This window comes from Balaenoptera musculus, chromosome 3, assembly GCF_009873245.2.
Source record: "Balaenoptera musculus isolate JJ_BM4_2016_0621 chromosome 3, mBalMus1.pri.v3, whole genome shotgun sequence".
Taxonomy (NCBI): Eukaryota; Metazoa; Chordata; class Mammalia; order Artiodactyla; family Balaenopteridae; genus Balaenoptera; species Balaenoptera musculus.
The window spans coordinates 121637602-121665212 of NC_045787.1; the positions used below are offsets into that span (position 1 = coordinate 121637602).

Below are 27611 nucleotides of genomic sequence, written 5' to 3' on the forward strand. Positions count from 1 at the left end.
CCCTACTCCAGCCCTCAAATCAACCCTTCTCCTAGGAGCCCTAGTTCCTTTTATTAGAGAATGGTATTTAGAAACCAAGATCTGAATGCCAGGTGTTTCACTGTCCATGGGCTCTCTCAGCAGAAAGAACTAGGAAAATAAATGTATGTACACTAACCCACACATAAATCTATGTTTATTTTTATATCTGTCTGTATGTAAAATAAAACCCGTGAGTTCATACTGATGTTGCCAATTCCAATCCAACACCACAGGGTTCATTCTAGCATTTCCTCTTGACCTATTTATAGCTTCTGACAATGAGCTCTCATCTATAATATATTTATTTGTCAAATCCCAGTAAACCCATAAAAGTTTCAGAATTGCTAATCTACACCTCTTTTAAAAAAAAAACTACAGGATTTGTGTACAGTTCTTTTTGCCTTACTGCGTTCAGTCAAAATACTGTTTTTCTAAGTAACTTAGGTTAGTTCTTCCCCATCCCCTTCAGTGCAGTCTCAAACTATGGTAGCCATGATCAGCAAATGATCAGCCATGATGACCAAAGACTGGGTTACATAAGAAATGACTGGTTCTTTCAGGTTAGACAGTGCATTTCTTCTCGACAAAGTAACAGTTAAATGGAATAGTAATGAGGCCAGGGAAAACATATTTTTTGAAGACATGAATGCTCCTAGGTTCAAGTCACTTATATGTATACCAAATATGGAGGAAATACTTTGAAAAAGCTTCCTACATACTTAACATCTCTACAAACCAACTCTTTTTTTTTTCTTTAAGATTTTTTTTTTTTTGATGTGGACCATTTTTAAAGTCTTTATTGAATTTGTTACAACATTGCTTCTCTTCTATGTTTTGGTTTTTTGGCCACAAGGCATGTGGGATCTTAGCTCCCTGCCCAGGGATCGAACCCACACCCCCTGCATTGGAAGGCGAAGTCCTAACCACTGGACCACCAGGGAAGTCCCCCTACAAACCAACTCTTTAATCTTAGAAGTAGCATGAAATTAGGAACAAACCAGGTAGCACAGTGAGTTTCCTTTGAAAGAAGACTCTAATAATCTTAGCTTAAATTTGTTCCTAAACAGATCAGATCAGCAATTCTTATGTTTTAAAAATTACGTTCCTGTACACAAAGAAAACATGAGTATTTTAAAGTATTGGTAAAAGTGAAAGAGAAAAGCAATGAAACTGAAACAACAATGCTAACTTGCCTTCTGTAATCTGAGGAGAACTGGACACTATGCAACAGCAATAACAAAAAAGCATACTCACCATCGGCTGAGTATTTGTCAAGAGCTTGGGTCAAAGTGAGGAAGTTGCCTGTGGATTTTGACATCTGAAAGAGAAAGTCAATGATCAGGCATTAGTAAGAGTATATATAAATAAAATAAACCAAATCAGCCACATCAAATTAAATGGGTTGGCCACAATCAGATAAAAACCAAAAGGATCAGAAACATGGAAAGGAAAAGATACCTTATACTAACTTTACAGAGGAGAAAACTGAAGTGACTTGTCTGAGTCACTAACCTAGTCAGTGACAAAGCTAGGACAGCATCTCCAGTCTGATACTCAGTCCACGGCTCCTTCCATTAACCAATACTGTCCCTTGGGAATTGGTTGAGACACGTGGATGATTCCACTATAACTCTGCAACACTTCAGCTGGTCATAAAGAAGAGCTTTACAGCAATTACAGAGTCATTCAGCTTTACAGAGTCATTCAGAAATGAATGGACAAGCTCATGAGGTCAAAATTAGGGTTTTAGGGAACCTCCTGTCATTAGGGTCACAACTGGCTACTCAAGTTGTGGTCTGCCTGAAGGCAGCACAACTAAGGAGGAACTGTGCCCAGCCTAGCAATCTTTATTATTTAAAAAATGTTTATGTTTTTGTAACTTTGCTGATACCAAAGAAAGGTGGTCATTCTATCAATTTTCAACTATATGGCAGTAAAATATTTTGTTCTAATAAAATGAGTATAATGTACGTATAGCACAACAATGTGGAGACCAAAGGAAATGTCATGTTATAACAGGATTCATATTTATATACTCACATATACATACACACATATATACACATACATATATATAAATATATACGGTTCACTTTGACCTACAAAGAACAAATGAGTTTGATAATCAAAAGTCCTTGTTGATTTAACAAACTCTATAAAATAGCTATTTTTCAGCCTAATGTACAGATTACCTTACATGAACTTTTTTATTCCCTTTCAATATTAGGACACTGGTAAAAAATAACATCTCATTTTGCAATTCATATCATCTGCTATGTTTAAATCTATAACTATTTTCATTATGACATACCTATAGCAATGAATATTCTCTTACCATTAATATTCCAACAGATGTAGCAAGATTCACTGGTTGGAAAAAGTCCAACTTGTTACAATTGTTATTAATGAGAAGTAAATAATATTGTAACTTAATTTTTTTTTGTTTAGTTGAGGAAGGGTGCCCCTTTCTAATGTGCACAAAAGCATCATAGGGGCAAACAAGGGCTTGTCAAGAGGTTGGCATAACTCCTGTTGAGGATATTGAATAATTAGGTGAAGTCTTATGTAGCATAAAAAAAATCATATATAGAATATATTAGTAGTGGTAACGTAAAGGGGAAGTTGCAGTAGTATGGGGAGAGAGATACCATCTGGAAAGAAGCATTAAATGACATTTAAAAATCCTATAAACTCCAAAATTCTATTATTCTAATTTAGTGGCCAGACACATTATAAAGCAAAAACCACCAAATTATTTTCTCAACTTAATGAGAAAGATATTGTCGGGTCACAATGCTAGGATCTTTACATTTCCTGTCCCTTTCTCTCTCTCCTCCCGTAATAATTTGTGTCACCCTTTGCCACTCTAATACAAATGTTATAATAGGGACGTTTTCCCCATCCCACCTCTCAATTAATACTATCTACTCCACTCACTCAATTTTAAAGATAAACTTCTCATTTACGCTGGTAGTCCTAAACATTTTAAATGGAAAATATTTAACTCTCTGATTTTCACATTCTTTATTTAAAAAGTACAACATCCTAAATCTAAAAAACTTTTCTGTAGCATTTTAACCTTTCAAGAGGCAATGAGCCTTACCTTCTCAGAGTTGAGGAGGAGATGTCCATTTGCTCTCACAGCTACAGGCCATTTATCACTTGACAGGAAAATGTTTAAAGATAGAAAATAAAATTTAAAGATTATGGTTTAGCCTTAAAAATTTGAGGTAAATGCTAAAAGATTCATAAAAGATTGCTAAGGCAAATGTGCAGGGATATTAATTGAGTCCTGTTCATAACAGGAAACCAGTGAAAACAAGGAAAGTATCCATTAGTAAAGGACTGGTTATATTGATATAAACTACGGTACAGGAATACAATGAAATACTATAACTATTTTTAAAATACAGGCAGGGCTATATATATAAAAATAAAAAGATCTTAGAAATATACTATTACAAGGAAAAAACAAGAGACAGAATAGTGTCTATAATGTGGCATCTTTGTATAAATTAAAAAATAAACAAGTACAGATATCTGCTGCTTGTATATGCATACATACATTTTCCAGAAGAAATCACAAGAAAGCAGTAGCAGTGATGAGCTTTGGGAAATAGACTAATATAGGGAAAAGGGTGAAAGTTCACTTTTAACTTTGTACCTTTATGAGCTGTCTGAATTTTCAAACTATGTACATATCATTCATTCATTCTAACAATGAGATCATGTAGGGGGTAATGTTAAGAGCAAGAGTTCTGGAGCCAGACTGCTGGGTTCTGCATCCTGGTTCTGCCATTGCTGGGTAACTCTGGGTGAGTTATTTTGAGCTCTCTATGCCTCACGAAGGTTCCTTGTCCGTAAAAACGAGGATATTACAGACCTTCCTCGAAAAGTTGTAGTGAAAATTACACGAGTTACTAAAAGTGATTAGAAGAGTGTCTGACAAAAGCACCTGAAGCTACCACTTATCTGTAATTTTTAAAACCCTAATACATGTCCAAAACTTGATGCAAGGGGATAAATATTCTACTATGTTACTAACAAGTTCTTCGGAGACACCTGATATCTCCAAAAACACATTTTAGCCAATAGAGAAAAATAATTGGATGACAAGAACCACATCATATTTATTTTATTCCTCTTCTTCAAAATCTCCCTTTTATTCTTGAGAAAGAAAATGTAATCTCATTCTAAATGCAATCTCATCCTAAATACAAAAAGTCCCATGAGATTGCTTTTACAAAATAAAATTTGAACAGTGGAAGGGGTTTGTTTCTTCAGCTACTTGAGGACAGGAGGGAAAGGCAAAGAGACATGTCTGGATCAAGAGGGAAGATGATAGAAGGATTACTCTTGAGCACATGGTATTAAAAAATGCATCTTTGACCTAGATTCTAGTCAGAACATCACTACTTAATGCTGGAACCTTGGGGCTCTCAGCTCTAAAGGGATGTTTCCCTCCCTTTCTAATGTCCTAGGCTCTGTCTGAAATCGCCTTTATTCCAGCATCTAACAGGTCAAATGAGTCACGTAACAGGTCAAGGGAATTACTGACAGAGTACCTGACATGTGACATGCTTTGGTGGCCCAAGGTAGGTACGAAGATTTCTGGATATAACAGATAGGAGAAGGTGTGCTTTCTCCTTCAGTACATTTAACGTAAGAAAAAGAATGTAACTGTTAAATCTAACTATACCCCCCACTATAACATCTATATATTTGAAGCCACAAGGCACCCTTGTCAATAATCAATAAATTTAGTCCACATCTTTTTTAGCACTCACCTTTCTTCTGGCCACATAGCCACATGATTATAAAGGAAATATGAAAGATGATTTGGAATAAGATCCTTGCCAGACACTCGAAGATCCACAGGATACCAGAACTCAAATTCCTGCTTTAACTGATCTAATTTTTCCTTTGGGATCTGAGTCTTAGGAAATGGAGCCTCCTTGAAGAAAACATAATCCCAAACTTCCTTGGTCATCTGCTGTGGTCTGTATTAAAATAAAAGAAACGAACAAACATCAACAACAAAATATATATATAATTTCTTTGAAAGAATCAGCATTCTAATCCAACTGTGAAGTAGAAATCACTTTCTTAATGTTTTACAGTAACAAATGAGGACAACAGACTCCCATAAGAATGAAGAAGGGATAACAGAGAAGGGGCTATTTATTACTTTCTCAGTTCAATGCAAAAAAAGCAAAAATATCATGACAAAATTCCACTAAATGAATTCTTATAAAACCTAATTATTAGAAAGAATTTTCTGGCTTCCCTGGTGGTGCAGTGGTTAAGAGTCTGCCTGCCAAAGCAGGGGACACAGGTTTGAGCCCTGGTCCGGGAAGACCCCACAAGCCACGGAACAACTAAGCCCGTGAGCCACAACTACTGAGCCTGTGCTCTAGAGCCTGCGAGCCGCAACTACTGAGCCCACGTGCCTAGAGCCCGTGCTCCACAACAAGAGAAGCCACCGCAATGAGAAGCCTGCGCACCGCAACCAAGAGTAGCCCCCACTCGCTGCAACTAGAGAAAGCCTGTGTGCAGCAACAAAGACCCAACACGGCCAAAAATAAATAAAAATAAAATAAGTTAAAAAGAAAGAATTTTCAATACATAAATCAAAAGATCACCTCATGCTAACAAATTACATTCCTTCCCCTTATCCATTTACCAACCTGATGCCCAGTGGAGACTCTGCCTGTCCACGCAAGTTACCTCCCTGCAACAGATGTACAACTGTGTAAAATGCCATGTAAATAGTGGAGTCAGAGAGTGATTCAATCAGCCACTGCTCATCCCACGGCAGACGAGTACCTGCAAGATAAAAAGAAGATAATCAATGCATGAGGAACCTAAGAGACACTTCATCTACAAAATTCACATTTTTAAGAGCAGGTCTATAGCACTGACAAAGCTACTTATTTAGGTTCTTAAATTTACTTGAATAATTAATATAAATAAACAAGTAAATAAAAAAACAAAATGGTTGAAGCACTAGAAACTTTGTATTAAAAAAAACTGCATCATAAAAGCTATATGGGCATTAGATACTTCTACCACCAGGTAGATGGTAGGGGACCACATCCTAGCTTCCTTCACCCTCTAACCAAAACCTCTCACTTCCAATTCAGAAACACACTGGAAGAGAAGAAAAAAAGGTGAAGTGTTAATTTGCTGTGTAACTGGCAAAGTCATTCAAACAGAAAAATTTGAAGTTTCCTTACCTAAGCCGTAAGTTCTTGAGCAAGCATGCTCTTGCAGCCAATCTAAGGTAGCTTCAAAATTCCTCCTGGTCTCCTCACAGAACCTAGAGAGAGCAGAAGATAAAGTGTCTCTCTTCAGCTTCATTGTCTTCCCTGTTTCTCATCTCCTTCCCTATCATTTTCTCCCATCTTACGTTTCCAGGTTCTTCAAGCACTGGGATGTCTTTTTTTTCCAGTTCTCTTCTCCATAATCCAAGTACCTAGGAGTGGACAAATTTATTAACAAAAAAAAAGTCAAGGATAAGCAAAGTGACAGGAAGAAATTTCTTCTTGCTATAAGAAAAACTAACCACTGGTCACACAGGGCCACGACACATTCATCTGAAGACCTGGACATAACTTGTTTCTCTGGTTCCATGTAAATATATGCATCTCCCTAAACGAAAGTAAATAAAAATATATCAGATATTATGTCAAGGCAATCTCTATTCCTCAAGGAAAAGAAAAGTAACTTTTTAGAAAAAAAAATGCTCTACCACCAATAACCAAAACCCCAGGTTTTCATTATGTCTTCCCTCTTCCCAGGGTAGAAGTTATCTGCTTTTCTTTCTGTATAACACATGCTTCTGAAAAGGCATGCATCTTCATCAAATGGATCACCTTCTCTAGGCATAGCTTATTCCTTTTCAGAGTGAACGATGTTTAACAGTTTCTAATGTTATGGTTTGAAGGTTAGGCTGCCTATGGCAGCCTTTTATTCTTGTTATAATAAAAATATAAAGAAAATAGATGCATGGAACCACTGCCTTTAAAAAAAAGAGATGCACAAAAATTAAACACGGAAAATACTTTTACTAAAGATTTATAGCATCATGAAAAATTCCCACTAGAAAACTGACCGTAAATTTTATTTTTAGAAAAAAATACAAATATCTCTTAATGTATTATAATCCCAAACTTATTAGGCTAGGATAATTTTTTAAAATAAAATTCAGCATCATTATTCAAAAAATGATTCATTGCTCTGTGTTCTTAATGCAAGTTCTTCACACTGAACTTAAATAGGTAGGACTTTGGTTTAAAGATGGTAAATTAAAAACAGACATTTAATTAACTCTGCTCCCTCTCAAAGTTCTAACAAAATAACAACAAAGAGGCTTTTTTTGTTTTAATGGTATGAAGCTACAAAGACAACAAGAATGGGAGAAGAAATAATATTAACCAAATTTTGGAAACTAAAAAGCAGAATGAGTGACAATTGTATTAGCAGATCAAAGGAAGCTAGCTGAATCCTAAGCCCACAGAAGAGAAGGCTGAAAAGCAATTCAGTTTGCATTACAGAACCTCCAAAAAGACTCAGGATTTGTGGCACAAGATAGTTCTGGAAGAGAAGGTAACATGAGACTGGAAACAGGAGGACTAACTGAAGTCTTTTCAAGAAGTTAGAACCCCAGATACCCTAATCCCACACCATGCAGGCAGGCAACTGCCCCTTCCTACGCCAGCAGAACAGTGAAGGTTTACTCTCTGGAGAGGACAAAAGAGAGTCAACCAGAGGACGAAGTTGAGGGTATGGGTATCATAGTGAAAAAGAGGGATTAAGTGAAAGTCAGCACATTGGGTGTCGGAACCCAACCTGGTAATCTTCCGCCGTTTAGCTCCCAGAATGCTCAGTTAGCTTAGACCCTTTAAACCGGAAACTGAAGAATCTTCTGAGGGGAATCTAACAAACCAAGAAGCCCTAATTAACATCAAGGCTAACATCAGGGTTTCCCTAAGGTCCAAATGGACCTGCCAGATCTCTCCCAGTGAAGCCCAGAGACAAGCCCTACCCATATCCAAAAAGGTTCCAATCATCTTTTCGTACCCACTCTTAAATATCATTAGTCTTCCTCAGATTAATAAGAGATTAAAATTTCATATCCCTGAAACAAGAATAGCAGCATCCTATAAAAAAAGGATAAGATAACAAGAATAAGCTCTTAAACTGGCTCTGAGTTGGTAAATGCTGAAGCTGGGTAAGAGGTACACAAGAATTTATTATACTACTCCACTTTTTTATAAATTTGAAATTTTCCACTCAACGAAAAAAATTCTAATGAATTCTTAGAAACATTTATTTATACACACATGCACAAGCACACAAGTAGCAGATATAAAAAACACAGTAAACAAACGAACAAAAACTCATAGGAAGAAAAAGTTGAGGGACTCCTCCAGATAGAAGAGCAAAGAACTTCAGAGTCTAAGAGATCCAATATCTGAATAATAAGAATTCAGAAAGCAAAAATAAAGAATGGGAAGGGATAAAATAATTAAACAAAAAAGTCAAGAAACTTTCCCCAAATTGGAGAACATAAGTTTCCAGATTGAAGGAGCCCAGCATACAGCCAGAAGAATGAATGAAAACTGACCTACACCAAAATAAATCATCATGAAATTTCAAAATACTGGAAGAAAAGAGAAGATTCTATAAGCTTTGGCAGGGTTGGGGGCAGTGCAGGGAACAGTGGAGACACAGGTCACTTATAAAAGATCCATTATTACCAGAATGGTTTTGGACTTCTCAACAGCATCACTGAACCAGAACACCATGGATAATGGCCTTCAAATTTTTAAGGGAAAATTATTTCTAACCCAGAATCCTACACCCAGGCATTCAAGTATGAGGACAGAATAAAGATACTTCAGACACGGAAGGTCACAAAAATTTACCTTCCAGGCACCCTTTTTCAGGAACACTACTAGAGGAAGAGCATCACCAAAACAATAAAGTAAATAAGAAAGAAGAAGCCATGGGGGCAAGGAAACACGAGATCCAACTCATGAGAAGCAAAGGAAATCCTAAGTAATGGTGGAGGAACATCCCAGATGACATCTGTGCACACCTACAGTAAGCAAACGGTGTGGATAATTACAACAGGTCAGAAGGCTCTGGGAGAACTTTCTCCAAGATGTAAACAATAGCATACTCATGTGTTTGAAGGTACTGAGAGGAGAAATAAACAGTTGGGACAGAGTTTGGGGATGAAGTATTGGTAACTGTATTTAAAAGTAAGAAAAGTGGGGGAAAAAAAAAAGAAAAAGACAGTTATTAACTCCAGGGAAAACCAAAAGCTAGGGGAGAGAAGTTCTCATTGTATACTACATTATGGATCAGCCATGTCTCAAAAACGTACCCACTGACTACTGCTCTAACGTCAGTTATAATATACCTATACTAGGAAGATAGGGGGTGGAGAAGTGTATACAAATGCGAGGTTAGAGAGGAAGACACAGGTTGGAGAAGAGTTCAATCTTGATCTTCCACAGTAGGAAGTCTATGGCTGATGGCTAAAACTGAAAAATTTAAAAATTACTCTGCAAGTATTTAGATTAGAGATCTATAAGAGAGGTAGAGGTCAATACTAAAAGAAATAACTAAAAGAGAGGAAAGTAAGTCTGTCCAAGGAAGAGAAATTTAAGAGAATGTGGAAGGATGGAGAGGAAATCGCTTTTTTTATTTTAATAAGACTTACAGATCATTGTCTCTCTGTATTATGGGTATACACAACTGTCAAAAATAAAAATTCAATTTCAAAAGTTAGGTACTTAAGTAACTCAACAGAAAAAAGTTACAACAAAAATGAAGAGGGGAAAAAGGATGAAAGTAAAAAGTAAAGCACTATATAAAGTAAGAACTGTCAACTACCAGTACCTCGAATGGTTCCTGCCAGGAAGCATCACTAAAATTCTCTGTATGTGATTTGTACATGCCAACTTTAGAACACTATCTTCATCAACATTACAGGTGGGATGTTCAAGTTAAATGAATTGCTAAATAGGTCTCCAATTTTATATATAAATAAAATTATATCTTTAATATAGCTCCAGGTTCTACTACAGAACTCACTGCTAAGTAACGCTGTAAAGTCTATTAACTGAAAGCTCTTCTCCTAAAACAGCCTTCAGAGGATAGCCTATTACATACAGTGTCAATCATCTTGTTTTTAATAGTCTTCTTTACGTCTTGGACCTTCTGTCCCTTAAATCCATCCACCAACATTACCTAAAAGGATGAGAAGTAGGGAAAAAGCACATACAATTAATATTTGCTTTGGGTGCCCCCCCTAGAACTTTCCCTAACTAAATTTACTTCCACACACAATCAAAATATTTTTAGTGTGAAACTTATCACATTTATAACCATAAATTTTTATTTTGGCACAGCTTGGACAACTAATATTTACAACACACTTGTTTTTCTTCCAGTATAACTAGGATAAGTATTATGAACATGATTAGAAAGAAATGCTCACTTCCTTCCCACGTCTCAGGTTTCCATGTAGAGAGGATTCCTCTACCCTAACTCACATCATTCCTGAAGGCTTTAGGAGAAGGAACTGAGCAAATGCAGCTCGGCCCCACTTAGGCTTCTCTTTTCAGCTCCGCCTGTTGTCAGCAAGCATTCTCCTTTGCTTGGCCATGTGATAAACTTGGCTCTTAGAGGAAGGCCTACTGTTTTTCAACTCTGCCTTTTACGTAGTGGGGAGATTTAATTCTAGGGCAAAGTAATGACTTTCCCATTGCTGTCACAGAGCAAAGCCACAATCCCCTTCCAGCTGATACTCTGACCTCCATCTATCTGACTCCTGTTGACTCTCTCAAATAGTTTCTTTTTTTTTTTTTTTTGCCACACTGCGCAGCATGTGGGATTGGGATTTTAGTTCCCTGACCAGGGATTGAAACTGGGCCCTCAGCAACTGGAGTGCAGAGTCCTAACCACTGGACCACCAGGGAATTCTTAATAGTTTCTATCGTAAGTGGAAAAGACACGTGTTCTTTTTCTGCCCCAATTCTCTAATGTACCAAAATGCTTCGTATCTACTTAATTCATCATTATGAAATTATAGTTACTGATCATTATGGCACAGGGGTTAAAAGCACAAATCTTAGAGCCAAGTTGCCTAGTGTGAGTCCCAGTTCTGCCTCTGCCTGGCTATCTGGCTGATCTTAGGTACATTTCTTAATCTCTTAGTGCCTCAATTTCCTCATCTATAAATCGGGAATAAGTGCCTACTTCACAAGGTTATTTTGAGATATAAGTAAGTTAATATGTAAATGCTCTGTAAGTGTTGGCTTTTACTGTCATCCAAAACGTGTAAGTTACTTTTAAAAAGGACATATAACCAATTCTTGGTTATCCAGAGAAATGAAAGTAAAGGTAAAAATAAAGAACATTCTCACTTACAGCCTTAAAAATCTTCATTTCAACCTCAAGTCACTAGCAACTTGATTGGGTTTTTACTTTCTCTAGCCTCATCTTTCCATGGAAACGTAAGCCACGTTAACATATGCACAATTGAGGAGAAAAGAGAGGTTCACAACTTACCTGTTGTGCTAACATGGCATGGAATAGGCATTAACAAGTAAATTAATGAACTGAATGAAACTGCTTATTTAAAATATGAACTCCACAATTAAGAGAGCAAAAGAAGGGACCAGGTATGGTCCATGCAATAAGCCTTTGGAATTTATTGTATAATAATATGAACTAACTTTAAATATCTTCTCAAGAAATTCACTCAGAGATTAGAGGGCACAAAAATGGAATTTCCATAAATACTATTGGACCAAAATAGATTAAAAAAATAAATTTGGAAACAGAAGAACACAATCTTATAGTAATCCCTCTCAAAACAGGATATAGCTGAAACAATATTGAATTTTTCTATAGTTTTTTTCTAAATCACTAAGAAGAAAATCATAGAGCATGGAGTAAGTAAATCAAATAAAAATGATAACAAAATTATTACTTACACCATCATAAAAGCCTCTTAGGTATAATTTCTCCTTTGCTTCTGCAAGTTTTTCTCGGTCATTCTGGCTCTGAACTTTCAACTCATCACACATGGTTACAGCAGAAAGCTGTCCAAAGCCTGGAATTTCAATGACTGGCACCTGCAAAAAAGAGCAATGTCAGAACTTATTCACACTGAATAAACACAAAAACAGCCCTAAAGGCATGGTCCTTTTGCCTCTACTGTCCAATGAAGTCACTTCAGATTTTATATATCATTAGGGCAGTGTCACACATTAGGGACTAACATCCAGATGTGAGTTTGTCTTCCTACTCTCCATAGGAACCCCCTGAATTCTCTGCACCAACCCCCGCACCGTCCCTCCCTCACTACACACACACCTTCCCCAACTCTCAACCCCCCACTGGCACATAATTAACTAATGTTGAAACTAGCAAAATGCTGTAAACAACTAAATTTATGGATGGTCTTACTTCTGGTTTATATTAAGTCTTCTGGATTCTTCATGAAAACTATTCACTAGTAATTTAAATTTTTTTTCTTCTGCAGATACTAATATGAAAACATAAACATTCATGAGTAATATGGCAAAATTTTGTCTTTAGAAGCCTGGAAATTGGCCACACTAGAAAATAAGCTACTATAAAATTAGTAATGCTAAAAGGCTACTTGTTTGTTTCAGAATTACAGGTGCCAGGTGCTAAGAAAATGCCTATTGTTGGTTCTTCTTTTGCTCTTATCCACCACAGCAGATATCACGTTAAAGTAAATAAACTCTTAAACAAACTCCCTCTTATTTCATACTCTACCAATTATTTAATTCTGTTACAAGTGAAGTGTTAGCTGCTCTTGTTTCTCTAATAAAGAAATGGATATTAATACTCTGAATCATCTATGCACTCACAGGCTCAAATGGCAAGACCATGTCATCTCTAATTCCATATTTTGCTCGTAAAGCCTACAAAAAAAAAACTGGAAGTTAATATTAATGATCAATACTTTACTGGTGCAGTAAGTCCCCTACATATGAACGAGTTCCATTCCCAGAGCACATTCATAAGTCCAATTTGTTCTTAAGTCCAACAAAATTAGCCTAGGTACCCAACTAACATAATCAGCTATATAGTACTGTACTGTAACAGGTTTATAATACTTTTCACACAAATAATACATAAAAGACAAACAAACACAAAAAATAAAGAAAACATTTTTAATCTTACAGTACAGTACCTTGAAAAGTATATTACAGTAGTACTGTACAACAGCTGGCATACAGGGGCTGGCATCAAGTGAACAGGCGAGAAGAGTTACTGACTGGAGGAGGGAGAGGAGGTGGGAGATGGTAGAGCTGAAGGATCGTCAGCAATAGGAGATGGAGGGCAAGCTGCAATTTCACTCATGCCTAACACTGATGGATGGCACAGGTTCTGGTTCCCTGCTGCAACCAGATGCACATTTGCATCTTTGAAAGTTCACAACCTGAAGGTTCATATGTAGGGGACTCACTGTATAATCATTGAGAAACACCCTCCAAACTTTTTAAAACTATTTTTGTTCTTCCCTCCATAGAGAGCAATTTTTTAATTTTACAAAATATCTCAAGAAGGGATGTATGACTTTAAAAAACCAAACAGTTTAAGTTAGAGTGAATGACTTAAATGATGAAACTGTACAGCCAAAAGCAAAAATTCACATACATACACACACACACACCACTTAAAATGAGGTTCATATTCCAGGTTGCAATGAAAATGTGAATATCAGAAAATTTTTCTCAAACCTTTTTTTCAAAAGTTTTATGAAATCCATCACATCTACAGATTAAAAAAGAATAATCACACAATCATATCAACAGATGAAAAAAAGTATTTGGCCAAATCCAATACCTATTCAAGATAAAAACTCTCAGTAAACTAGAATAGAAGCAGATTTTCTCAACTTGGTAAAGACTACGTATAAAAAACCTACAGTTAGGGAATTCCCTGGCGGTCCAGTGGTTAGGACTGCGCGCTTTCAATGCCAAGGGGCAGGGTTCAATCCCTGGTCGGGGAACTAAGATCCCACAAGCCACGCAGTGTGGCCAAAGGAAAAAAAAACCAACCTACAGCTAAAATCATACTTGATGATTTTCAAAAAATTCAAAGCTTTCCCACTAAGATCAGACACAATGCATATCCCCTCTTACCACTCCTTTTCAACATCATACTGAATGCTCTTGGTAATTAAATAACGCAAGAAAAGAAAAGGTTTACAGACTGGGAAGGAAGACAAAACTCTTTGTTTGCAGATAGCATGATCATCTATGTAGAAAATCAAAAAGAATCAACAAAAAAAACGTCCTGGAACTAACAGACAATTACAGAAAGGTTGCAGGATACACGGCTAAAATACAAAATTCAATGGTGTTCCTATATACCAACAATTAACAAGGGGAACTTGAAATTAAAAACACAATACCACTTACACTAGTAACCCCCAAAATTAAATACAGTTGCCCCTTCAACAACATGGGGGTTAGTGGTGCCAACTACCCCAAGCAGTCAAAAATCTGCATATATCTTTACAGTCAGACCACTGTATCCATGGTTCCACATCTGCAAATTCAATCAACCACAGATCACCTGGTACTGTAGTACATATTTATTGAAAAAAGACTTATAAATGGACCTGCACAGTTCAAACCTGTGTTGTTCAATTGCACTTAGGTACAAAACTAACAATGTAAATGTAAGATATGAGGAAAACTACAAAACTCTGAGGAACAGTATCAAAGAAGAACTGAATAAATGGAGAGATATTCCATGTTCAAGGATTAGAAGACATAATGCTGTCAAGATGTCAGTTCTTTTCAACTTAACCAATAGATTCAATACACTCTCAATCAAAATTCTAGCCAGTTACTTTATGGATATCAACAAACTGATTCCAAAGTTTACATGGAGAGGAATAAGCCCCAGAATAGCCAACTCAATATAAAAGAAGAATAAAGTTGGAAGACTGACACTGTCTGACTTCAAGACTTACTATAAAGTTATAATAACCAAGATAGTGTGGTGCTGGCAAAAGAATAGACAGATAGATCAATGGAACATAACAGAGAGCCCAGAAAGAGACCCTCATAAATACAGTCAACTGATCTTTGACAAAGGAGCAAAGGCAATACAATGGAGCAAAGACAGTCTCTTCAACAAATGTTACTGGAACAACTGGACATCCACAAGCAAAAAAATGAATTTAGACACAGTCCTGACACTCAACACAAAAATTAACTCAAAACAGATCATGGACCTAGATGTGAAACACAAAACCATAAAACTCCTAGAAGATAACACAGGAAAAAACCTAAATGACCACGGGTATGGTGATGCCTTTTTAGATACAACACCAAAGACATAATCTATGAAAGAAATCATTGATAAGCTGGACTTCATTAAAATTAAAAATTTCTTCTCTGCAAAAGACAATATCAAGGGAACTGAAAGACAAACCACACACTGAGAAAAAATATTTGCAAAAAACACATCTGATAAAGGACTGTTAAACATACAAAGAACTCTTAAAACTCAACAATAAGAAAACAAACAACCTGATTTAAAAAATAAGGTTTCCGGGAGCAGGCTCTGGGGAAGGGGTGGCAGACACCATGTTGGGCCGCGAAGGTGGCGAGGAGAAGCCCCTGAAGCACCTCAAGAAGCAAGCCAAACAGATGGACGAGGAAGATAAGGCATTCAAGCAGAAACAGAAGGAGGAGCAGAAGCAACTCAAGGAGCTAAAAGCGAAGGCCACAGGGAAAGGCTCCCCTGGCCACAGGTGGAATTAAAAAATCTGGCAAAAAGTAAGCTGTTCCTTGTGTTTGAGGAAATGATGATCCTAATTCCATTCCTGTTTAAACATCTGGACTCTCTGCCATAGTATCTGTTGCCACTTATAGCTAGAATGAAGTGTTGTCTTGGAACCTATTGTACATTTAAGAATAAACTTTTGTTAAAAAAAAAATCATACAGTGGCTCATCTTGTCTTTAGCTCTTCTCAGCCATTTCTGCCTTAGCTATGAGATCTGCATAAACCCAGCCCAGAACCCTGCCAAAATGTGTTCTTAAGTCTTTGTTCTATCCTGAATTCTGTACCACCTGGAATTAAAACAACTCATTTGAAAAAAATAAATAAGTAAATAAGCCAAAGACCTTAACAGACAAATCTCACCAAAGAAGATACACAGATGGCAAATAAGCATATGAAAAGATACTCCACAACATCTGCCATCAAGAAAATGCAAAATAAAACAATGAGATATGACTACACACCAATTACAATGGCCAAAATCTGGAAAACTGACAATACCAAATGCTGACAAGGATGTGGAGCAACAGGAACTCTCATACATTGCTGGTAAGAATGCAAAATGGTACAGCCACTTTGGAAGACAGTTTGGTGGTTTCTTACAAAATTACACATACTTTTACCATATGATCCAGCAATTGCACTCCTTGGTATTTACACAAAAGAGTTGTCTATACAAAATCCTGCACACAGACGTTTACAGCAGCTTTACTCATAACTGCCAACACTTGTTAGCAAACAAGATGTTCTTCAGCAGGTGAATGAATAAATGTACATCCAGACAACTGAATATTATTAGCTCTAAAAAGAAATATGCTATCAAGCTATGAAAAGACATGAGAAACCTTAAATACATATTGCTAATTGAAAGAAAATTTAAGAAGGCTACATACTGTGTGATTCCAACTATATGACTTTCTGGAAAGGTAAAACTATGGTGACAATTAAAAAGATCAGTGGGGACTTCCCTGGTGGTCCAGTGGTTAAGACTCCACACTCCCAATGCAGGGGGCCAGGGTTCGATCCCTGGTCAGGGAACTAGATCCCGCATGCTGCAACGAAGATCCCACATGTTGCAACTAAGACCCGGAGGGAGGGAGGGAAGGAGGGAGGAAGGAAGGAAGGAAGGGAGGGAGGGATCAGTGGTTGCCAGGGGTGGGAGGGAGGAGAGACAAACAAAAGGAGCACAGAGGATTTTTAAGGCAGTGAAAATCCTCTGTGTATTATAATGATGGATACATGTCATTTATACATTTGTCCAAACCCACAGAATGTACAACACCAAGAGTTAACCCTAAGGTAAACTATGGACTTTGGGTGATTATGATGTGTCAATGTAGGTTCATCTTCAGTAAAAAGAAACAAAATGTACCACTCTGGTGAGTGATACTAATAATGGGGAAGGCTATGCAGGTGTTGAAGCAGGGGGTATATGGGAAATCTCTGTACCTTCCTCTCAATTTTTATTATGAACCTAAAACTGCTCTAAAAAAATAAGTCTTAAAAAAAAGATTCTATGGGGACTTCCCTGGCGGTCCAGTGGTTAAGACTCCATGATTACAAGGCAGCAGGGCATGGGTTCGATCCCTGGTCAGGGAACTAAGATCCCACATGCCACACAGCACAGCCAAAACAAAAGAAAAGATTCTATAAATTTTACATCAATATTTAAAATTCAAATCATAGAAAAACATATAAATATCAAGAAACAGGTTAAAGGCAGCATTTCAAAGATACATGTATAGCTTTTTAGCCTAATCCAATAATTAGTTCAGTGGTACCTAACCAATGAGATGATGAAGAGGAAATATGAACATGAGATACAGATACTCACTTGCTTTTTCTTCAAGTCTCTGAAGGCAGCAAAATCATCGGGGGAGTCAGAAGGAACACTTGTGACCACACCAGTACCTTATAAAAGAAAATGTAGAATTAACTAATATAACCAGAATGTGTTTCCCAAAGAATTTCTAGAAAGAAATAAACTCTTTACCTTTATCCTCCTTGATGGTGAGCATTGGGAGAACATAGATCACCTTATAAGATGTTAAAGGCGCAGAAAGTGATGCACCAAGAATATCCTATGTAAGAAAAAGATGAGCATAAAGCAGAAGTAACTTATTCTAATCATTAAAATTTAAAACAATGTTAACAGTTTAAGCCCTGAGAAGCTAATAATCAACAACACTCATTCTTTTATACCTACTAGACTAAAAATAATTGAAAATAATTATAATACCCAAATCTTGCAAGGTTGTGAAGAAATTAATACACTTATACATTGCTTGAGGAAAACAATATAGGAATCCAACTTGGACCCAGCAATCCAATCCTAAGAATTTACCTCAAAGGAAAAAGAATTATTTTTTCTTTGAGAATCTCCCCAATGCTGTGTTAACTACATTAGCCAAAACCTGGAAACAACTAAAACTTTAAATGATAAAAACATCACTTAATAAAATATGAAACATCAACAAGATAGAATACTGTATCTCTATTTTAAATGATAATTAGGAAGACAAACTGAATTAAAAAGATGTATCTTAAAAGAAAAAATCAGAAGATCTGATAATATTGGACCCATATTCTCATATATCAACAAACAGCTTGCGGGGCTTCCCCCGCAGTCCAGTGGTTAAGACTCCACGCTTCCAATGCAGGGAGCTCAGGTTCAATCCCTGGTCAGGGAACTAAGATCCCTTAAGCTGCATGGCACAACCAGAAAGAAAAAGAGAGAACAAGGAAGATGTTTACCTACTGATAAAATGATTACCAAGTTATAGTTAAGTAAAAAAGAAAGTAAAACACAATGTGATAAAATACATTGCCATTTGTGTGTAAAAAAGAGGGCAAAAGAATATATATATATATATATATGTATTTGCTTGTATACACATGAAATACTTCTGGAAGGATACACAAGACAGTGATTTTACTGACTGCCTATGAAAGGGAGAATTGAGTGACTGGGACTATTTTGTGGATCTTTTTGTCTTTTTTTTTTTATTTTTGGCCACTCTGAATAGCTTGCGGGATCTTAGTTCCCCACCCAGGGATTGAACCTGTGCCCTCGGCAGTGAAAGCATGGAGTCCTAACCACTGGACTGCCAGGGAATTCCCTCTTTTCGTCTTTTGAATTTTGAGTCTTATGAATATTTAGTAACCTAGTCAAAAAATAAGTTTACAAAATAAGTAATAAATAAACTCTCCAATTCAAAAGGAGAACTGAGATGGTATTCTACCCATCCTTTTCTTTTAAAAGATTATTTATTAAGATACCAATGATCAGCATTTACCAAAGGGAATAAAACACACCCAGAAACACCAATAAGTAAATAAACTAACTCTAAGGATAAGAGCTATGCAGCCATCTAGATTTAGTTAAGATCAACCAAGACTTCCTTTTCAGAAAAAAAGCAGCTGCAATTCCACTCCAGGAAGGCAGGTAATCATATTAAAAAGGTAATATAATGTCTACCACAGCTATTAAATCTCTCGGGGAGGACTATCTGTATTTTTCAACCAGATAGTTACTGAGCTGCAATGTAAGATTCAAAAATACTATTTTACTGATATGGTCACACAATGAATACACCACAGCAATAAAAAAAAAAGAACAAACTACTCCTACACACAACATGGATGAATCTCACAGGCATCATGTTGAGCCAAAGAAGCTAAACACAAAAAAGTACAGGCTATACAATTCCACTGTGTAAAGTTCAAGAAGAGCAACTAATCTTTGGTGACTGAAGTCATGGCACTGGTTACCTCTGGAGGAGCAGGCTGAGCAGTGATGTGAAATGGACATGACAGCACCTTCTGCAGTGCTGGAACTGTTCTATATCTTGATTTGGGTGGTGCTTACATGACTGTATACACATTTGAAAATGCACCAAAAATATACACATTTATGACTTAACACATTTGACTGTAACGTATACCTCAATTAAAATGTTTTTTTAAATGTTCTTTTCTCAAGCTTCATTTTTGACATTTTCCTCTAAATTCATGCACTAAAATAAAGTCTACTACCCAACTTACCTCTCCCATTAACTCTTTAACAACAGGCACCACTCCGTTGTCCTTCGTAAAGCCCTGGTATGACATATTCCTTGCGGCTCTTTGGGTGCAGATGAATATATCTCCATTCACTGTCTCAAATCCAATGTACTTCATTTGAGGGCAAACCCAACAGTTTGTCTGTCCAAACATGGTCTCAGGTCTGAGAGTAGCAGCTACCAAGAAGATATTTTTCCCTTTCAAGCCACTAAGAAGAAAAAATATACATTTATGCAAAAAATGTTATGGATTCTATCACAACTATCTGATATTTCAAAAAGATGAAGCAACAATTCTTCTACCTATTAAGGTAGGTAGCAAACCTACCTTAATTTGGATGGGTATGGCTCAAGCACTTTCAACTTGATTAAAGTATATTCCTGAGGTCCAACACCCTAAACAAAATAAAACAAAAATTCAAGGGAGAAAGAAAGGCCTGGATTACACCTACTAATCTATGTGACAGATCTGATTCACATTTCTAAGATGGGTTCCTGCATTGTTAGAATAATTCTTTCTTCCAATGAAGAGACTGCCAGTGGTGTGTTGACCACATGGAAGCCTAATGTGTAAAAATGACTTGAAGACCACCATCCCACCCCACACCACACCAAAACTGATCAAGGAGGCCCAGACTGTACTAAGTAAGATTTGCTAAGAGCTCCCTTGAGAGGGAAGAACAGCGGAAAAAAAAATGAAGTGACTTAGATTAATCAGCCAAAATAGTGTTTGCCAAAATCGGAGTTAGAAGATACAACCAACATCAATCCTACAGAGCAGTCATCACAGACATACACTGGACCAGGGGTCAGATGATGTGCATTCAAAACCTAGCCTGGGCCCTTACTTGTGGCTTGACCCAAGGAGTCACAATCACTCTAAGCCTTCATTTCCTCATCTGTAAAATAACTGCACTGTGCCTCATACAGGACTGTCCTGAGGAACACCTAAGATAATGATAGGAAAATGCTGTGAAAATCTATGATGTACTACTGAAATTTAGAATACTGCTACCACTGACTATATTAAAGCTTAACATAGTCAGTAAACTGGGCCTTCTGAAGGCTCTCAAATCTTTCAAAATTTTGATTAATGCTCATTTCTGTCATGTAAGTTACATCATAATTGAAGGCTGACTTTGAAAGGTAGTTGCTAGACTACAAATGTGTTCAAAGGTGGTAACAAAGAATGACACACTCATAGGGACTGCGAAGTTCAGATCCTGGCATTGCTGTTGATTTACTGTGCCAAGGCTTTAGGCAAATGACTTACCCTTACTTCATTCAAGTATTACATGGAATAATGTCACTAATGTGTCCTACAGGAATGTAGAATGAACCTCTGTCATGCATGGCTGGAAGTACTTTGAAAATAAGTAAGTAGGCATGTGACCAAAGCAAGTATAAATGGAATCTGCATATATCAGTTAACCACATATCTCATTACCTTTCCTCATGATCTCCTTTTAGAGCAGTGCACTCTCCAAGCGGTGCTTCTCAAACATTAGCAGGCATATGAATCACACTGAGAACACGTTAAAAGATTCCTAGGCCCCACCCCCAGAGCTTCTGATTCAGCAATTTGGGGGTGAGGTTCAAGAATCTGCTTTTCTAGGATTTCCCTGGCGGTCCAGTGGTTAGGACTCTGCGCTTTCCCTACTGAGTGCCTGAGTTCGATCCCTGGTCGAGGAATCCCACAAGCCAGGCAGAGCAGCCAAAGAAACAAAACAAAAACAAAAAACAAACGAACAAACAAAAACGTGCTTTTCTAACACAAGCTGATGCAGCTGAACCTAGTGCTACTCTTGGAGTAGCAAGGTCCTCGACAAGATACAGGTACCTATGATGACATTCTGCCTCTGGCTTAACAGCCACCAGAGTATCATGACTATACAACTCAGCACTGAAATAAAGTGATTTTTAGGTTTCTAATCTATTTCTTGAACTCTATGCCCATATTAAGAATTATTACAATAGGGACTTCCCTGGTGGCGCAGTAGTTAAGAATCCACCTGCCAATGAAGGGGACACGGGTTCAAGCCCTGGTCCGGGAAGATCCCACATACCGCAAAGCAACTAAGCCCATATGCCACAACTACTGAACCCACACGCCATAACTACTGAAGCCCACGCGCCTAGAGCTCGCACACCTAGAGCCCGTATTCCGCAACAAAGAGAAGCCATCGCAATGAGAAGCTCGAACACCACAACAAAGAGTAGCCCCCGCTTGCCGCAATTAGAGAAAAGCCCACGCGCAGCAACAAAGACCCAACACAGCCAAAAATAAACAAATAAGTAAATTTATTTTTTTAAAAAATTATTACAATAGCTACTCTATGGCACAAATAATTACCTCTCCAGTTTGTCTGTCATGATCCATACAAGGCTGTCCATCTTTTGGAGAATAAATGGTATACCTAAAAAATAAATAAGTGACAAATATTATTATAACATACAAGTTTTATCCTAACATATTTGTCAGTGTTGCTCCTAACCATCACAATATTTCTTCTAACTAAAACTTCTAACTGAGCAAATGTTTACATCATTTTTATGCTTTTATGGCGAGTTCTACTGCCAACATAGTTATTTAATGAAAGCCTTCTGCCTTCATCAAAGGTAAGACCACTGAAAAATATTCACTGATCTTTGCTTTATGGTATGAAACAGAAGACTGTAAAATAAAAATTTGCTTTTAAAATGCAGATAGCAGAGGGCAGGCAGCAGAAGCAAGAAGAACTACAATCCTGCAGCCTGTGGAACAAAAACCACATTCACAGAGAGACAGACAAGATGAAAAGGCAGAGGGCTATGTACCAGATGAAGGAACAAGATAAAACCCCAGAAAAACAACTAAAGGAAGTGGAGATAGGCAACCTTCCAGAAAAAGAGTTCAGAATAACGATAGTGAAGATGATCCGGGAGCTCAGAAAAAGAATGGAGGCAAAGATCGAGAAGATGCAAGAAATGTTTAACAAAGAACTAGAAGAATTAAAGAACAAACAAACAGAGATGAACAATACAATAACTGAAACGAAAACTACACTAGAAGGAATCAACAGCAGAATAACTGAGGCAGAAGAACAGATAAGTGACCTGGAAGATAGAATGGTGGAATTCACTGCTACGGAACAGAATAAAGAAAAAAGAATGAAAAGAAATGAAGACAACCTAAGAGACCTCTGGGACAACATTAAACGCAACAACATTCGCATTATAGGGGTCCCAGGAGAAGAGAGAGAGGACCAGAGAAAATATTTGAAGAGATTATAGTCAAAAACTTCCCTAACATGGGAAAGGAAATAGCCACCCAAGTCCAGGAAGCACAGCGAGTCCCATACAGGATAAACCCAAGGAGAAACATGCCAAGACACATAGTAATCAAATTGGCAAAAATTAAAGACAAAGAAAAATTACTGAAAGCACCAAGGGAAAAACAACAAATAACATACAAGGGAACTCCCATAAGGTTAACAGCTGATTTATCAGCAGAAACTCTACGACGAGCCAGAAGGGAGTGGCGTGATATACTTAAAGCGACGAAAGGGAAGAACCTACAACCAAGATTACTCTACCCAGCAAGGATCTCATTCAGATTCGATGGAGAAATCAAAAGCTTTACAGACAAGCAAAAGCTAAGAGAATTCAGCACCACCAAACCAGCTTTACAACAAATGCTAAAGGAACTTCTCTAAGTGGGAAACACAAGAGAAGAAAGGGACCTACAAAAACAAACCCAAAACAATTAAGAAAATGGTCATAGGAACATACATATTGATAATTACCTTAAACGTGAATGGATTAAATGCTCCAACCAAAAGACACAGGCTTGCTGAATGGATACAAAAACAAGACCCATATATATGCTGTCTACAAGAGACCCACTTCAGACCTAGGGACACATACAGACTGAAAGTGAGGGGATGGAAAAACATATTCCATGCAAATGGAAATCAAAAGAAAGCTGGAGTAGCAATACTCTTATCAGATAAAATAGACTTTAAAATAAAAAATGTTACAAGAGACAAGGAAGGACACTACATAATGATCAAGGGATCAATCCAAGAAGAAGATATAACAATTATAAATATATATGCACCCAACATAGGAGCACCTCAATACATAAGGCAACTGCTAACAGCTCTAAAAGAGGAAATCGACAGTAACACAATAATAGTGGGGGACTTTTAACACCTCACTTACACCAATGGACAGATCATCCAAAATGAAAATAAATAAGGAAACAGAAGCTTTAAATGATACAATAGACCAGACAGATTTAATCGATATTTATAGGACATTCCATCTAAAAACAGCATATTACACTTTCTTCTCAAGTGTGTATGGAACATTCTCCAGGATAGATCACATCTTGGGTCACAAATCAAGCCTCAATAAATTTAAGAAAATTGAAATCATTTCAAGCGTGTTTTCTGACCACAACACTATGAGATTAGAAATGAATTACAGGGAAAAAGACGTAAAAAACACAAACACATGGAGGCTAAACAATACGTTACTAAGTAACCAAGAGATCACTGAAGAAATCAAAGAGGAAATCAAAAAATACCTACAGACAAATGACAATGAAAACACGACAATCCAAAACCTATGGGATGCAGCAAAAGCAGTTCTAAGAGGGAAGTTTATAGCTATACAAGCCTACCTCAAGAAACAAGAAAAATCTCAAATAAACAATCTAACCTTACACCTAACGGAACTAGAGAAAGAAGAACAAACAAAACCCAAAGTTAGCAGAAGGAAAGAAATCATAAAGATCAGAGTAGAAATAAATGAAATAGGAACAAAGAAAACAATAGCAAAGATCAGTAAAACTAAAAGCTGGTTCTTTGAGAAGATAAGCAAAATTGATAAACCATTAGCCAGACTCATCAAGAAAAAGAGGGAGAGGACTCAAATCAATAAAATTAGAAATGAAAAAGGAGAAGTTACAACAGACACTGCAGAAATACAAAGCATCCTAAGAGACTACTAAAAGCAACTCTATGTCATTAAAATGGACAACCTGGAAGAAATGGACAAATTCTTAGAAAGGTATAACCTTCTAAGACTGAACCAGGAAGAAATAGAAAATATGAACAGACCATTCACAAGTAATGAAATTGAAACTGTGATTAAAAATCTTCCAACAAACAAAAGTCCAGGACCAGATGGCCTCACAGGTGAATTCTATCAAACATTTAGAGAAGAGCAAACACCCATCCTTCTCAAACTCTTCCAAAAAACTGCAGAGGAAGGAACATTCCCAAACTCATTCTATGAGGCCACCATCACCCTGATACCAAAATCAGACAGATACTACAAAAAAAGAAAATTACAGACCAATATCACTGATGAATATAGATGCAAAAATCCTCAACAAAATACTAGCAAACAGAATCCAACAACAAATTAAAAGGATCATACACCATGATCAAGTGGGATTTATCCCAGGGATGAAAGGATTCTTCAATATACACAAATCAATCAATGTGATACACCATATTAACAAATTGAAGAATAAAAACCATATGATCATCTCAATAGATGCAGAAAAAGCTTTTGACAAAATTCAACACCCATTTACGATAAAAACTCTCCAGAAAGTGGGCATAGAGGGAACCTACCTCAACATAATAAAGGCCATATACAACAAACCCACAGTCAACCTCATTCTCAATGGTGAAAAACTGAAAGCATTTCCTTTAAGATCAGGAACAAGACAAGGATGTTCACTCTCACCACTATTATTCAACATAGTTTTGGAAGTCCTACCCATGGCAATCAGAGAAGAAAAAGAAATGAAAGGAATACAAATTGGAAAAGAAGAAGTAAAACTGTCACTGTTTGCAGATGACAGGATACTATACATAGAGAATCCTAAAGATGCCACCAGAAAACTACTAGAGCTAATCAATGAATTTCGTAAAGTTGCAGGATACAAAATTAATGCACAGAAACCTCTTGCATTCCTATATACTAATGATGAAAAATCTGAAAGAGAAATTAAGGAAACACTCCCATTTACCACTGCAACAAAAAGAATAAAATACCTAGGGAGAAAAAAAGACCTGTATACAGAAAACTGTAAGACACTGATGAAAGAAATTAAAGAGGATACCAACTGATGGAGAGATATACCATGTTCTTGGACTGGAAGAATCAATATTGTGAAAATGACTATACTACCCAAAGCAATCTACAGATTCAATGCAATCCCTATCAAATTACCAATGGCATTTTTTACGGAATTAGAACAAAAAATCTTAAAATTTGTATGGAGACACAAAAGACCCTGAATAGCCAAAGCAGTCTTGAGGGAAAAAAACGGAGCTGGAGGAATCAGACTCCCTGACTTCAGACTATACTACAAAGCTACAGTAATCAAGACAATATGGTACTGGCACAAAAACAGAAACATAGATCAATGGAACAAGATCGAAAGCCCAGAGATAAACCCACGCACCTATGGTCAACTAATCTATGACAAAGGAGGCAAGGATATACAATGGAGAAAAGACAGTCTCTTCAATAAGTGGTGCTGGGAAAACTGGACAGCTACATGCAAAAGAATGAAATTAGAACACTCCCTAACACCATACACAAAAATAAACTCAAAATGGATTCGAGACCTAAATGTAAGACCGGACACTATAAAACTCTTAGAGGAAAACAGGAAGAACACTCGACATAAATCACAGCAAGATCTTTTTTGATCCACCTCCTACAGTAATGGAAATAAAAACAAAACTAAACAAATGGGACCTAATGAAACTTCAAACCTTTTGCACAGCAAAGGAAACCATAAACAAGACGAAAAGACAACCCTCAGAATGGGAGAAAATATTTGCAAACAAATCAAGGGACAAAGGATTAATCTCCAAAATATATAAACAGCTCATGGAGCTCAATATTAAAAAAACAAACAACCCAATCCAAAAATGGGCAAAAGACCTAAATAGACATTTCTCCAAAGAAGACATACAGATGGCCAAGAAGCACATGAAAAGCTGCTCAACATCACTAATTAGAGAAATGCAAATCAAAACTACAATGAGGTATCACCTCACACCAGTTAGAATGGGCATCATCAGAAAATCTACAAACAACAAATGCTGGAGAGGGTGTGGAGAAAAGGGAACACTCTTGCACTGTTGGTGGGAATGTAAATTGATACAGCCACTATGGAGAACAGTATGGAGGTTCCTTAAAAAACTAAAAATAGAATTACCATATGATCCAGCAATCCCACTACTGGGCATATACCCAGAGAAAACCACAATTCAAAAAGACGCGTGCACCCCAATGTTCATTGCAGCACTATTTACAATAGCCAGGTCATGGAAGCAACCTAAATGCCCATCGACAGATGAACGGATAAAGAAGATGTGGTACATATATACAATGGAATATTACTCAGCCATAAAAAGGAACGAAATTGGGTCATTTGTTGAGACGTGGATGGATCTAGAGACTGTCATACAGAGTGAAGTTAAGTCAGAAAGAGAAAAGCAAATAGTGTATATTAACGCATGTATGTGGAACCTAGAAAAATGGTACAGATGAACCGGTTTGCAGGGCAGAAGTTGAGACAGAGATGTAGAGAACAAACGTATGGTCACCAAGGGGGAAAAGCCGCAGGGGGTGTGGGGATGGTGGTGTGATGAATTGGG

General features: G+C 37.0%; 1 protein-coding gene, 1 non-coding gene and 1 pseudogene across 2 annotated transcripts in view; 1 reads left to right on the forward strand and 2 right to left on the reverse strand.

Annotated features, from left to right (window-relative positions):
• LARS1 (leucyl-tRNA synthetase 1) overlaps window positions 1-27611 on the reverse strand; it is a 68173-nt gene that overhangs the window by 25280 nt on the left and 15282 nt on the right. Inside the window, exons 8-22 of the mRNA XM_036846366.1 lie at window positions 22292-22355; window positions 20267-20334; window positions 19922-20147; window positions 17871-17958; window positions 17712-17788; window positions 12942-12995; window positions 12036-12176; window positions 10207-10284; window positions 6587-6672; window positions 6431-6496; window positions 6258-6340; window positions 5709-5847; window positions 4809-5021; window positions 3125-3182; window positions 1276-1339 (exon numbers count right to left, since the gene is read on the reverse strand). Coding sequence (XP_036702261.1) covers window positions 1276-1339; window positions 3125-3182; window positions 4809-5021; window positions 5709-5847; window positions 6258-6340; window positions 6431-6496; window positions 6587-6672; window positions 10207-10284; window positions 12036-12176; window positions 12942-12995; window positions 17712-17788; window positions 17871-17958; window positions 19922-20147; window positions 20267-20334; window positions 22292-22355 — 1505 coding nt within the window. The remainder of the gene's footprint in view (window positions 1-1275; window positions 1340-3124; window positions 3183-4808; window positions 5022-5708; window positions 5848-6257; window positions 6341-6430; window positions 6497-6586; window positions 6673-10206; window positions 10285-12035; window positions 12177-12941; window positions 12996-17711; window positions 17789-17870; window positions 17959-19921; window positions 20148-20266; window positions 20335-22291; window positions 22356-27611) is intronic.
• On the reverse strand, window positions 10943-11015 carry TRNAW-CCA. The gene has a single exon. It is a non-coding gene; the product is annotated as a tRNA-Trp (tRNA).
• On the forward strand, window positions 15681-16132 carry LOC118892144 (annotated as a pseudogene).